The sequence below is a fragment of the Otolemur garnettii genome, unplaced genomic scaffold (assembly GCF_000181295.1).
Source record: "Otolemur garnettii isolate 467f Iridium unplaced genomic scaffold, OtoGar3 scaffold00102, whole genome shotgun sequence".
Lineage (NCBI taxonomy): Eukaryota > Metazoa > Chordata > Mammalia > Primates > Galagidae > Otolemur > Otolemur garnettii.
This window is the reverse complement of record NW_003852497.1, coordinates 2154455-2167846: the sequence shown is the minus strand read 5'-3', so window position 1 is coordinate 2167846 and position 13392 is coordinate 2154455. Positions and strand designations below refer to the sequence as shown.

Below are 13392 nucleotides of genomic sequence, written 5' to 3'. Positions count from 1 at the left end.
GTGTAAGATATATAAATAATATCTGAATATTATAAAACAAAATACAGTGAACATCTTTGAACCTAACAACCAACGCAAGAATCAGGACACTTGTAATCACTTGCATTGCTTTCTGCATAAGTTTTACATGATTTTATCACATATGAATACATATCCTGAATTTTTTTTTTAGTTTAACTGGTTTATAAATTCTATTATATTATTTGAGGACTTTCTTTTTTCTCTCAACATTACATTTGTAAGACTAGTTTGTAGCATTTTGGTGTTTTTAATTCATTCACATCAATGGTAGCATACTATATTCGTCTATGGGAATATGGCACAATAAAACCATTTCTGTGTCAATAGACATTTTAAATTTTTACTTCTTTCATTCAATATTTTAAAGAATTCTGCACATTTCTACTGATATGATACACATGTGTAACCATATCAAAATAATGTACATCCAACAACATAAAAATATAACTATTGGGTTGTAGACTATATGAATGGACATCATTACAATGTGGATTTTTTCTTACATTTTTCCCCCCTCTGGCTGGTTTAAAATTTTTTTTATTTGTCCTTGATTTTGAATAATTTTATTAAATTATGTCCTGGTATAGTTTTCCTCACGTTTCTTGTAAGTGGTGATTCATTAAACTTCTTGGATCTGTGGGGTTAGAGTTTTCTTTCATTTTTAGAAAACATTCAAGTATTATTATTTTTCTTTCTTTTGTTTCTTTTCTTTTTTCTTTCTTTTCTTTCTTTCTCTCATTCTGTTGCCCAGCCTAGAGTGCCGTGGCATTAGCCTAGCTCATAGCAACCTCAAATGCCTGGGTTCAACTGATTCTCCTGTCTTAGCCCCCGAGTAGCTGGGACTACCGGCGCCCACCACAACATCTGGCTAATTTTCCTAATTTTTCTATTTTAGTCAAGAGAGGGTCTCATTCTTGCTCAGGTTGGTCTCAAACTCCTGAGCTCAGGCAATTCTCCTGCCTCCAGCTCCCTGAGTGCTAAGATTATAAGTGTGAGCCACCGTGCCCAGGCATAGAAAACTTTCAGGTATTCTTTCTTCGATATGTGTTAAGATACTTTTGATTATGTGTGTATTAAGCCTACTGAAGTTTCGTAACAATGGTGTATGTCTTCATTTATTTAGATTTCTAATTTGTCTCAACAACGTTTTGTAGTTTTGAGTGCATACATCATGCGCATGTGAATCCCTATGTATTTTATAATTTTTGAAGTAATGGTAATTGATACTTATACATTTTTAATCACCCAGTCTCTGTTGCTAGCATATAGTACTATTTTAACCTTGTATCTGTTGCCTTGCCAAACTCACATATTAGTTACATTAACATTTGCCAGATTCCATGGCCTTTTTTATGCTGATATTTATTTCATCTCTGAATACAGTCTGGCTTACTTCTTCCTCACTAATGTTTATGATTTTCCCCCCTCACTGCACTGGTTGTAACAGCCAATACAATCTTGCACGATAGTAGTGCCATTGGTCTCTTTAATTTCAGTACTCTAAAGATTTTGTTACATTGTCATCAAAGTTTCATGGTTTCTGATGAGAAGTCTGTGGTGATTTTTGTCTTCATTCCTCACTATATAGGGTTTCTTTCCTCTCTGGATACCTTCATAATTGTATCTGCATGTTTGATTTGCAGATGACGCGTCTACGTGCATGGTTATGATTGTCCCTGTGTGCGTGTGCGTGTGTGTATTTGTTTACCCTGAGTGTTGTTCTCTGAAAAGCTTGGACTTGTGGTTTGTTTTCTTTATTAAACTTGGAAATTCTCCACCCTTATCTCTTCGAGTATTCTTTTTGCCTCAGTTCCTATTTTCTACCTGGGACCCTATTACTCATACATTAGTCATCTAATGTTGTCTCATAGCTTTTGTGTTCTCTGTTGTGTTTTTACTTGGATATTTTTTATTCAGCTATTTTCTCTTATATTGAAAAATTTCTTTGGTCTCTTTTGAAGTTCCTTTATTTTTTCCACTCATGTATACAAACTTTTGATAAAACAATCGCTGAAACGTTTTATCTCTGATTTTGCGGGGATTTTTCTTTCGAGCATTTTTATTGAACTTTTTTAATTTTTCAATTTTCTGTTGACATTTTCTACTTGTGTACAGGGTTAATCTTGTCCATGAGATAGTTTAGCATAGGTACCCTTGCTATTTTAAAGTCCTCATCTGATAATTCAAAGCTCTAATGGTTTTGACTGCTGCATCTTTTGATAATAAACTTCCTTCTCATTTTTTTTCTATATCTCACAATTCCTGATTGAATGCCAGACACTGTATGTAGAGGAACAGAACAGGCTGAGGTAGGCAGTATTTGGGCTGAAACTGGCATGTATCTTCTTCTTTTAGGCTAATAGTTTGGGATTTAATTAATAATTGAGCTGAGTTTGGGTTCTGTTGTTGCTATAGTTACTTCTAAAGCTCTGCAGATCTCAAATTCCTTCAGCATCAGCTATTTCAACCTCATGTCAAGGTGAAGCATGGGATATTGAAGGGGGTTTATCAAATTTTCAACTCCATCTTGAGCTTTAGGCCCTGTAAGCCTGAACCGCGGAGAATATTTCTCTTTCCGGTTCTTGGCCCTCTCCCAGCGGTGGAATGTTACCGCTTCTAGTAGGAGCAAGACGTGGGGAAGGACCAGAGCGTCTTTGCTCTTCTGGCCCAGCCTCAGTTTTAGTCAGGCCCTGTGCGCTTAGCTTCATGGTTAAGGTTTTCTCGGTATAACTCAGTGTATGTCTTTCCATGGCAGCCCAACTTTGCCGTGTATGTGCAGAGAGATCCGTGGTGAGAGAATATTTCCTGGCCCTGCGGAGCCTTCCCGTTGGGTCAGTGCAGGATCCTCAGGCTCGGGAGGTGTCCTGTCCACCCTGGGCGGGAGAGCTTTTCTTTGCTCTTTCCTCAGTGTGTGCCCTTTGCCTGGGGACAGAGGTGAGAGTATTCCGGGTCCCTCTTGCTGATCTCAATTGCCACTCAGCATGGGGTCTTTGCTTAGGGACATTTTCTACATCTCCTTGAGGAGCGTTGAGGTTTGGTTTCTTTCTTCCTCTCAGCATCAGTTTGCCTTTTGTGAGATCCTGGCTGGGCATGAGATGTTCTAACCCTACAGCCTCCAACCCTCATGCCATGGACCAGTACTGATTGCAGCCTGTTAGGAGCCGCGTGGCACAGCAGGAGACTAGCTGCAGGTGAGCAGGGGAGGCTTTACCTGTATTTATGGCCACTTCCCCTCATTGGCCTCACTGCCTGAGCTCCACCCACCAGCACATGAGCCAGTTTATTAGATTCTCCTAGGAGCCCACCCTACTGTCAGCAGCACATGCCAGGGATCTGGGCTGCAGGCTCCTTGTGAGAATCTAATGCCTGATGATTGGAGACAGAGACCTAATGCGCTTGAATCATCTTGAAACCATCTCCCTCCTCTTCCATGGAAAAACTGTCGTCTATGAAACCGATCCCCGGGTGCCAAAGAAGTTGGGACTGCTGTCCATGCTAGGTCCCTCTGGAGAAGGATGGTCTCTGCTTCTCGGCTCCTAGTGCCAAGAATGAGCCCATGCCCAGCCATGATGGCGCGATCAGAAAGGCAAAGCGATCACCAACAACATACATTTATTAGAGAACACAGCACACCAACTATAAGGAGAACACATCTCAAGAGGGAGATGGATCCCTCCGGCGAGCGCAGGAGGCCCGAATCCGAACCAGTGTCCCTTACAGGCCAAGCTAACTCGTCTGTCCCGCCTCTCCCTCCCGCTCTTGGGGTAACTGACAAGTTGGGGTTACATAACCAAACCTCTTAAAACACACCTGTCCTCCCTGGAACCTTACAGAAGAACACACGGGGGTCAAAATTGGCAAGCTTAATTATACAATAATGGTCAAAGTCTTTAAGACCCACGTCAGCGTAAGGTCACTAAGGGCTCCTTATTATCCCTTCCGAGTGGGGACAGCCCCTGCCAGTAACTTGGTTCCTACTCCCCACTACTAGCCACGCCCCTTAGCCGTCTGTCCTATCAGGGAGCGGAGCTGAGGTTGCGGCCCCGCCTCTCCCTCTAGAGTGGAGAGAGGGAGGCTGAGGGCCTGGATGGCGTCTCGGGCTAAGGCACTGCAGCCCTGGAGGGCTGGACGGCCGCTGCAGCCGCTAGAGTCCTCCATTTGCTTGCTACAGCTCCTGCCTCAGGGATCTTTGCTTCTGCCTTGTGGGCAAGAGGTTTTTCTGCTCCTTCCTGGGCAGTGAAAGGCTTTTACTTTGCATGAGGTAAAGGGTCTGGGCAAGTGGGGGGGGACTCGTGCTGCCCACCACTAAACCCACCAGGCTCTTTGTTCTCCTGCTCTGTCCACAGTCTTTTGCTTGAGTTCCAGAGGAAGGCCCTTGAGAATGACCTCGTGACTCATGTGGACTCCTCTTGTGTCCGGGGTCCTGGGAATTCTAAAATTCCATGCAAGCCCCTAAGAAGTGGGAAAAGAAATGGATGTTTTTACTTACCTACTGTTGAGACAGTAGGTCGCTTCTTCCTTCTGTGCTCAGCTAAAGATACGAAGGCGTGAGGCCCTGCCTGTCTTTGAAGGGTCTTGTCACACTTGAAATTCAGTTCATCAGTTTGCCTTACAAACTCAGCTCTTCAAAGGGGCTCTCGAAAAGTGATTATTTTGTAGATTATCTGGACGTGGTTTTCTTCTTGTTGTTCTGAGGTTAAGATTGATACTTTCTTATGGCTTTCTAAATTCTATTAAATAAGGTAAAGCAGAACCCCAGTAGCTCTTTTATAAACATCTCAAGTTAAAGACCATATTTACAATTATTCTGTAAAGACAGTGTTTATTCGTATTTACGAGAGGTTTAATATTTTATATTCGTACCGTCTAATCTTTTTATTATTATTATTTCTGTAGGAATACTTAACATGAGATCTAGCCTCTTAACATATTAAGTGTGCAATTCAGTTTTGTTAACTGTGAGATTAAGTACTGCTGTACAGAAGATCTGTGGAACTAGGTCATCTTGATTAAAACTTTACAGCCACAGAATAGCAACTTCCCATCTCCCTCTACCCTCAACCCCAGCCAACCTACCCTTCTACTCCCACGTGTTTGAGTGTTTTATATACTTTACATAAATGGTGTCAGCATCCTGTCCTTCTGCGACTGGATTATTTCACACAGCATAATGTCCTCAGAGTTCATTGGTCTTATCTCATATGGCAGGATTTCCTTCTTTTTTAGGGCTGAAAAACATTCCCTGTAAGTATGCACCATATTTTTCGGTATCCATTTATCTTTCAATAAACATTTAGATAGTTTCCACATCTTGACTATTGTGAATAATACCTCAGTGAACAGAGGAGTGCAAATGTCTCTTCAAGATCCTGTTCTGTATTTTTTTGATAAATACTAGTGGGATTACTGGATCATATGGTATTTCTATTTTCAGTTTTTTGAGAAATCTTCATAGTAGCTGCATTATTTCATGTTCTTACCTACAGTGTAAAATATATATATATATGTATATAATATATATATATAATGCTACAGTGTACAAGTGTCCCAACTTATTTACATCCTCATCCACTTTTATTATTATTATTTTTTTTTTGGAGACAGAATCTCACTCTGTTACCATAGGTAGAGAGAGTTTCATGGCTCATCATAGCTCACACAGCAACTTCAAACTCTTGTGTTCACCTGTGGGTCCACCACCCTTCCTGGATAGTTTTTCTATTTTTTAATGGAGACAGAGTCTTGCTTGTTCTTGGGTTGGTCTTGAGCTCAAGCAATCCCACCATCTGAGCCTCCCAAAGTGCTAGGATTACAGACAACATGAGCCACCATGCCAGCCTTATCCTCTTGCTATCTCTTGTTTTTTGTTTCGATGGTGGCCATCCTAACAGGTGTGAGGTGACAAATCATCATGGTTTTGCTTTGCATTTCCCTGATGATTAGTTATGTTGAGAATCTTGAATGTATATTCTTTGGAGAAGAGCCTGTTCAACTCTTTTGCTCATTCTTAATTATGTGTTGCTTGTTAGTAAGTTGAAGAAGTGCTTTATATAATTTGGATCTTAACCCCTTCTCAGATGTGTGGTTTGCAAACATTCTCTGCCATTCAGTGGGTTTTATCTTCAGTCTCTTGATTATTTCTTTTGCTGTGCAGAAGCTTTTAAGTTTGATTTAGTGTTTTGATCTGTCTATTTTTGCTTGTGTTGTTTGTGCTTTTGGTGTCATAGTCAAAAATCACTGCCCAATATAATGTCATTTAGATATTCCCCTATATTTTCTGCTCAGAGTTTTATAGTTATAGGACTTATGTTTAAATAAGTTTTAAACCTAGTTATTTAAACCTAAATATGTTTAACCTAGTTTGAGTTTTTTGCATATAAATTAAGGATCAAACTTCATACTTTTGCATGTGGATATGCAGTTTTAACAACACTATTTGTTGAAGAGGCTATTCTCTACTCATTGTGTATTCCTGATATCTTTGTCAAAGATTAGCTGCCCCTGTATGCACGAGTTTATTTCTAGGCTTTTAATTATGTTTCATTGCTCAATACGTCTGTTTCTGTGCCAGTACCATACTGTTTTTAATGCTGTTGCTTTGTAATATGTTTTGAAATCAGGAAGTGTGAAGTCTCCAGCTTTGTTCTTTTTTCTCAATATTATTTTTTGCTATTTGGGGTCCTTGTGGTCTTATATAAATTTTAAAACTTGTTTCTATTTTTGTAAGAAATGTGACTGAGATTCTGAGAGTGATTGCATTGGATCTGTAGATCATTTGGGGTAGTATGTCCACTCTGACAGTATTAGCTCTTCCAGTCCATAAACATGGGATAGCTTTCCATTTATTTAAATTTCCTTTGTTTCATCAATGTTCTGTAATTTTAATGTTCACAACTTTCACCTTCTTGGTTAAGTTTATTGCTAAGTATTTTAGTCCTTTTGCTAAAGTTGTAAATGGGATTGTTTTATTAATTTTCCTTTCATTATTAATGTATAGAAATGCAATTGATTTTTGTATGTTGATTTCATATCCTGAGACTTTACTGAATTCATTTATTAGTTTTAACAGGTTTCTCTGTGACGTCTTTAGGATTTTTCTACATGTAAGATCCTGTGATCAGCAAACAGAAATAGCTTTATGTCTTCCTTTTCAGTTTGGATGACTTGAACTGTTTTCATTTTTTTGCTTGGATTTTCAGTACAATGTTCACTACAAGTGAGGAGAATGAGCAACTGTGCCCTGTTCTGAATCTTTCCGGAAACCTTTTTTAGTTTTTCACCATTGAGTATAATGTTAGCTCTAGTCTCTTCATATATAGCCTTTTAATATTGAGATAATTTTGTTCTATTTCTGGTTTGTTGAGAATTTTTTTCATACAAAAAGATGTTGAACTTTATCAGATATTTTTTCTGCATCTGTGAGATGATCATACAACTTTTGTCCTTTATTCTGTTAATATGATGTATCACATTAATTGATTTGTGTATAGTGAACCCAGGGATAAATCCCACTTCATCATGGTATATGATCATTTTAATGTGCTGTTGAAATTCAGTTTGCTAATATTTGTTGTGTATTTTTGTGTCTATGCTCAACAGGGATATGGGCTCATAGTTTTCTTTTCTTGTAGCATCTTTGGTTTTCAGGTCACTACAAAAGTTTTGAGACAGACTGCATTATGGTCCATTACTTAACTTCCAAGAAACATAGCTGACAGGGTCCTTTCTGATCTGCTCCATTATTTCACTTCCAAGAAACAAGGCTGACAATGTCCTTTCTGAGTCTGCTTGGTATCTTGGTGTTTCTGGGAGGGCTTCATTTGTTTCTTGATTTTTGTGTGTTTCAAAACTTTTGTAATGAGCCACATGTAAGGAAAATGATGACCTCAAAAAATGAGTTTAGAAGCGTGCTATCCTCTTCAATTCTTTGGAAGCAATTTAGAATGTACTGGTGTTAGTTCCTCTTTTAAATGTTTGGAAGAGTGCACCAATGAAGCTATCTAGTCCTGAGCTTTTTTGTTATTGTTGCTATTGCAAAGTTTTTGATTAAGAGTTCATTCTCCCAACTAGTTACAGGTCTGTTCATATTTTCTGTTTCTTTATAAGTCAATCTTATGAGTCGTAAAGTTTTAAGAATTTATCCATTCCTTCTAGTTTATCTGCATCTCAAAATGTTCTCCTGTAATAATTTTCCTTCTTGTCAGACTGCTTTAAAAAATACAGAATTATCTGGTGGTCAACTCTCATAGTTCTTATATCTCAGTAAATATCTATGTCTCATCTTCATTATTGCAAAATTTTCTTGATCATAAAATACTTTGTTAACGGTTATTTTTAACAGCAAAGGGCAATAACCTTAATAGTTTGACAATTATCCTGAGTGGCCAATTAGTTTTACACATAGATTTTACCAGTGTTGTCACTTGAATCTGCTGTAAAAGAAGAGCCACCAAACAAGGCCCTGAAGTCAGGTGATGGGATCTGGAGTCCAACCAGAACAACACTATGTAGAGTAGTGATTAAAATCTTCTTTTGTTCAATGATTACTCTATTGGAAAACGGGAATTGAATGCACACATATTTGAAAATTGGGAACACTTGTGAGGTAACCCTTATTCTCATAAAATACAAAGCAGGCAGGTACTATCTCAGCTGATTTAATTTCTAAAATTCTATCATACTGGACCTTGACTACCCTTAAACTAAGCTTTACTTTGATAGTAAAGCTGTAAAATGTATACTAAATAAACTCTGGGCTTTCTGTGCAGGGACGCCCATGACCGTTATCTCCTGAAAACTCTTTTCTTCACTTCATTTTCATGAAATTTCACTTTTGGTTTCCTTCCTGTTCTGTGGCCACCCCTTCCCAGGCATGTTGGATAGATCCCATTACTTACTCTCTAGTGCTGGAATGTTCCAGACCTCAGACCTGGGCTGCTCCTTCTCCATGTTCATTAACTTATTTGGTGATGTCATCTAAGCCCATAATTTTAGAAGTTTCCTAAATGCGAATGACTCTAAAATGTATCCTTCCAGCTTTTGTACCTCTCCTGAATCCCATGTGTCTGCTAACTTCAACACCATGATGTCTGATAGCAAGGGAAATTCAATACGGCCAAAAGAAAACAACTCACTCTGCGTTCCCTTGGCCCTGACCGCTCCTGCTCTGTTACTCTGCCTCTCAGTTAACTCTACCCTCATGTACCCAGTTGTTCAGCCAGAAGGAGGAAAGTCAGATCCCTTCCTTTCCTCTGGTTAATATATAATCCATTAGCAAATTCTGTCACTTCTACCCCCCAAACATATTCTGGTTCTGTCTACTCATTGACCTTCTACCAATTGCTACCACATAGTTCACTTTATTTCATGACTTCACAACTGGATGATTTTCCTACCCTCTTAGCAGGTCTTGTTTAAGTACAGTAGAACCTCTGTAAGTTGACCACCCATGGGACTGCAACAAACTGGTCAACATATGAAGGTGGACAGCCTAAGGAATGAGGCTACCATACTGAAATGTAAATGTGGTGCATGTCCAGTCTGTGAAACTTGTCAACGTAAGGAGGTGGTGGGCATAGGCAGGTGGTCAGCTATGGGGGTTCTACTGTAGTTTAAGTGAGATTTAGTAGAAGACTTATCTGTCCCATTTGGTACCATGTTCCTGACGGTGAGAGCAGCACTTCACACATACTATATGCTGTATAGATACTAGTTGAATGAATGAATAATAAATGCAATGTTTCATGCCAAAAGAACGTGTTCCATAGTTTTGCAAAATCTCATTTAACTAATTCACAAATACATTTATAAACTTTGTCAGGATATGCAACCTGAAGTTTTATACTCATAAAGATGTGAACAAAAGCAGTTCAGAACAGAGCTTTGTTCATTATTTTTATGGCTACTAAAGATACATTGTGTTTTGGCATCTTCAAGCATGGCATTGTGATCCTTCAAGACTCAGAGGAGATTTTCCTAGTCTAGTGCCAAACAATTCATACTCCAAGAAGTCTGAGAAGAAAGAAAGTTCTTTAGAGAATATTCTTCAAAAGTAGGTCCTTTATTCATCCAAGCGTTGAGAGAAGGCTACTGAAAGTTGCACAGTTAATAGAATCTCCTTCTTTTGAAGTCATTCCACCATTTCCAAAATCTTCTCCTCATGGCATTGTCATTTTATTCTTGCCTTTTAATAATCTCAAAACCAAATAACTTAATCTAAACCCATTGGAGAAACATAGTCTTATTGGGTGATAAATATGTGAGTTCCAGTCATGTGTGAAATGCAAGAAGAGAATTAGGTTTTAAAGGCAGAGAGTCATGGGCTCCAGCTTTAGCTCTGCTGGTTGGTGGGGCATGAATTTGGGAAGTGGCCTTCCCTCTCCTAAGCTCATTTTCCCTACCCAAGGAACAATGCCAGAAATGCTCCCTTGCAAGGTGCTTGTGTATGCAGCATAATCTAGCCAGGAGGTGCACTTACATAACGTGCAGACCCCATGCCTGGAGCTGGTTGATTCTTGACAGCTCATCTGGGTCTTCCCTCCAAGGTCTCTTTTGGTCACTGTCCCACAGCTACTACTGATTACTGTTACTAGTGCTGGTGGCAGAGCCTACCTCTTCCCAAGATCCAGATAACTTGGGGAAAAAGAGAAATAAAGGAGACCTGAGACAGCTGCGAAAAGCCTCACTCATAAAATTACATGCAGCTGCCTGAGGTGACTGCGGTCACAGGGGAGATGATCAATAAACATTTCAGAGTGAATTAATGAATGAAGATGGATGTTTCCTTCATCAGTTATCCACTAGACAAATCTGGCCATATCTCTCATTGTTCTGCTATCCTTTACAGGCAAGAAAGCCTTGGCCCTGCCAGATGGCACAAACAGGAGCGCCCTGGCCAGTGAGCACCTCGGAACCAAGAAGGGGTGAGGGCTGAGGGGGAGGAGTTTTGAGTTAGGGGCGAGCAGAGATTTGATTCTGAAGAGAAAATCTTTACTGGGTCAGGGCTGCTTTTGCATAATTCTATTATCTCCAGAAAAGGAGGGATAATCATATTAGGTGTGTGCCGCACTGCCCTATGGGGCCCATCTCACCTCACTGTTTGAAGTCATACAGGTTTAAGTGCTTTGTGTGAGTTGTTCTGAGCTGCCCCATCAATAAGGCATGTGCTGCCAGAGCAAAGCAGGGACGTTTTTTGATGTTGACAGCAACATTCATTCTTGTGCAGGAAGGAGTAATCCATTTGGTTACAGTTATAAAAAGAAAAAAGAGTTCTATGTGTTGGTTTGGGGAGCAGAGGTGGAGCCACCAGGAGTGCCATCTCCCAGAGAACCATCGGGAACGTCAGTGTGCTGGCAGGGTTTGTACCATCTGGCGAGTCCATAGCCCTTGCTGTTAAGTTCTGTGCACTGCACCTCCCAGGCCTGTGTGTAGAGAAAGGGCATTTGCACAAGCAGTTGCTCAGTGCTGCTGAGTTCACTGGCTCCGCTCCATCTTCTGTTTGCAGGCCGGCATCTTGTTAGTTTGCAGCGAGTCTCTACCCTGCGTTGTTCTTCTTTTGGAAGACCAATGCAGCCCCCAGCAAGGCCTACGTTCATCCAGAACCTTGCTGGCTCCTGGCAGAGCTTACCTGGACCCTCCCCTGCAGTAGACCAGAGGTGGCCAGGGAGACACTGGGGCTTCCGTCTCTCCAGACTGAAGCTCTTGTTCTCTTTCCTCAGACTGGGAACCTGTATGGTAGGGCCCAGGTGAACAAGGAGCCAGAAAGAAAGGTGTCGATCTTTCTAAAGACATACCCACTCTCTATCTCTGAACTGTGTTGTCTTTGTAACAAAATGCCCCCTTTCTAAAGCTCCGTTCCACCTCAGCCTCTATGAGTGATGCCAGGTGTGTACAAAACTCTATAGAGGAAAAAGTCATCTCGCCCAAAGTCACTTCTGTCTAAGGTTTAAGCAGAGCATAAACCTGGTGTCCGGTGTGCAGCCTGCGGGCACACGCTGGTCTTGTACAGGCTTCTGCTTCCTATCTTGGTGTCACACATCATGGAAAGGATGCCCAGACCTTTTCTATTGCTAAATTCAGTTTTCTGTAGTATATTTATTGTGTGGCCCAAGACAACTTTCTTCTTCCAATGTGTGTCAGAGAAAAAATATATATATTGGACATCCCTGTATGAAAAGCACAATAAAAACGAGAGGCAGGAATGCACAGAGCTTAAAAGAAGAGCTATGAAAATAGCTTATTTTTCCCTCCAAATTCTTTTCCATGCGCTTGCTGGGAGCCCTTAGTGACTCAGCCCCTCAGGACCTCGGTTTGTGTCATGTCATGCTCTTGTAAAGAGGAGGAGAGAAGATACTTGGGATACTCAGCATGGTTTGCACACCAAGTCAATTCTCTGAGATTGTTAATACTTTAAACAACGATCCTGGAGAAATCTCTGTACTGGGTTCTACAGATGCACAAAGAAGAGGGTGGTCGATTCTAATGATTAGTAAGAGGAGGGTAAAGAAACACTTCATGGGAGGGAGTGAGCCTTGAACGTACCAGCGGTGTGGTTTCCACTATTAGAATTGCATTTTAAAGCCATTGCTGTGCACTGATCTCGGTGGTATCTACTTTACATTGCCACCTTTATTTACAGGACAACCTTATCCCCATTTCACAGATGAACGTAAGTAGGCACAGTCTTAAAGCTGAGAATCCATGAATGAAAAAAAAAGAACATGTGTTTCCAGGCATACACAGTGGAATATTATTCAGCCACAAAAATGAAGGAAACCCTGCTATTTGCAACAAGGATGAACCTGGAGGGGATTATGCTAAATAAAATAAGGCAGGCAAAGAAAGACAAATACTTAACAATGTCACATATCTAGAATGTAAATACGTGGATCTTACAGAAGCAGAACAGTGGTCATTAGGAGCATTGGCTTGGGAGAAATGAGATGTCGGTCACAGGCACAGACTTTCAGTCATGAGATGAGCGAGTTCAGGGCATCTGAGGCACAGCATGGGCGGATGACGTGTCAGTTTATTCAAGGCTAACAATCATTACACGATGGATATGTTTATCAAATAATCACATGGCAAGCCTTAAATATATACAATCTTTCTTTGTCAGTTGAATGCTTTTTAAAATAATCTAGTTCAGAAAAAGAGCTAAGAGCTTCCAAATGTGCCCTTACAGGGAGAACACAGACATACCAGATACAAGGAAGGCAAAAGCAGACTTTATTAGCTGTCACCTCCCTGGAGCCGGCAAGAAGGGGAGTACTTAGCACTGATGGGGCGTTTGCTCTCTCCACTGTCAGGACAGTACTTAGCGCTGACGGGGTGTTTGCTCTCGCCACTGTCAGGACAGTACTTAGCGCTGAC

General features: G+C 40.5%; 1 protein-coding gene across 1 annotated transcript in view; it reads left to right on the top strand.

Moving 5' to 3' along the window:
• Positions 1-13392, top strand: part of KCNU1 (potassium calcium-activated channel subfamily U member 1) — a 319066-nt gene that overhangs the window by 193400 nt on the left and 112274 nt on the right. The window contains 1 exon segment of the mRNA XM_023517014.1: positions 10868-10943. Coding sequence (XP_023372782.1) covers positions 10868-10943 — 76 coding nt within the window.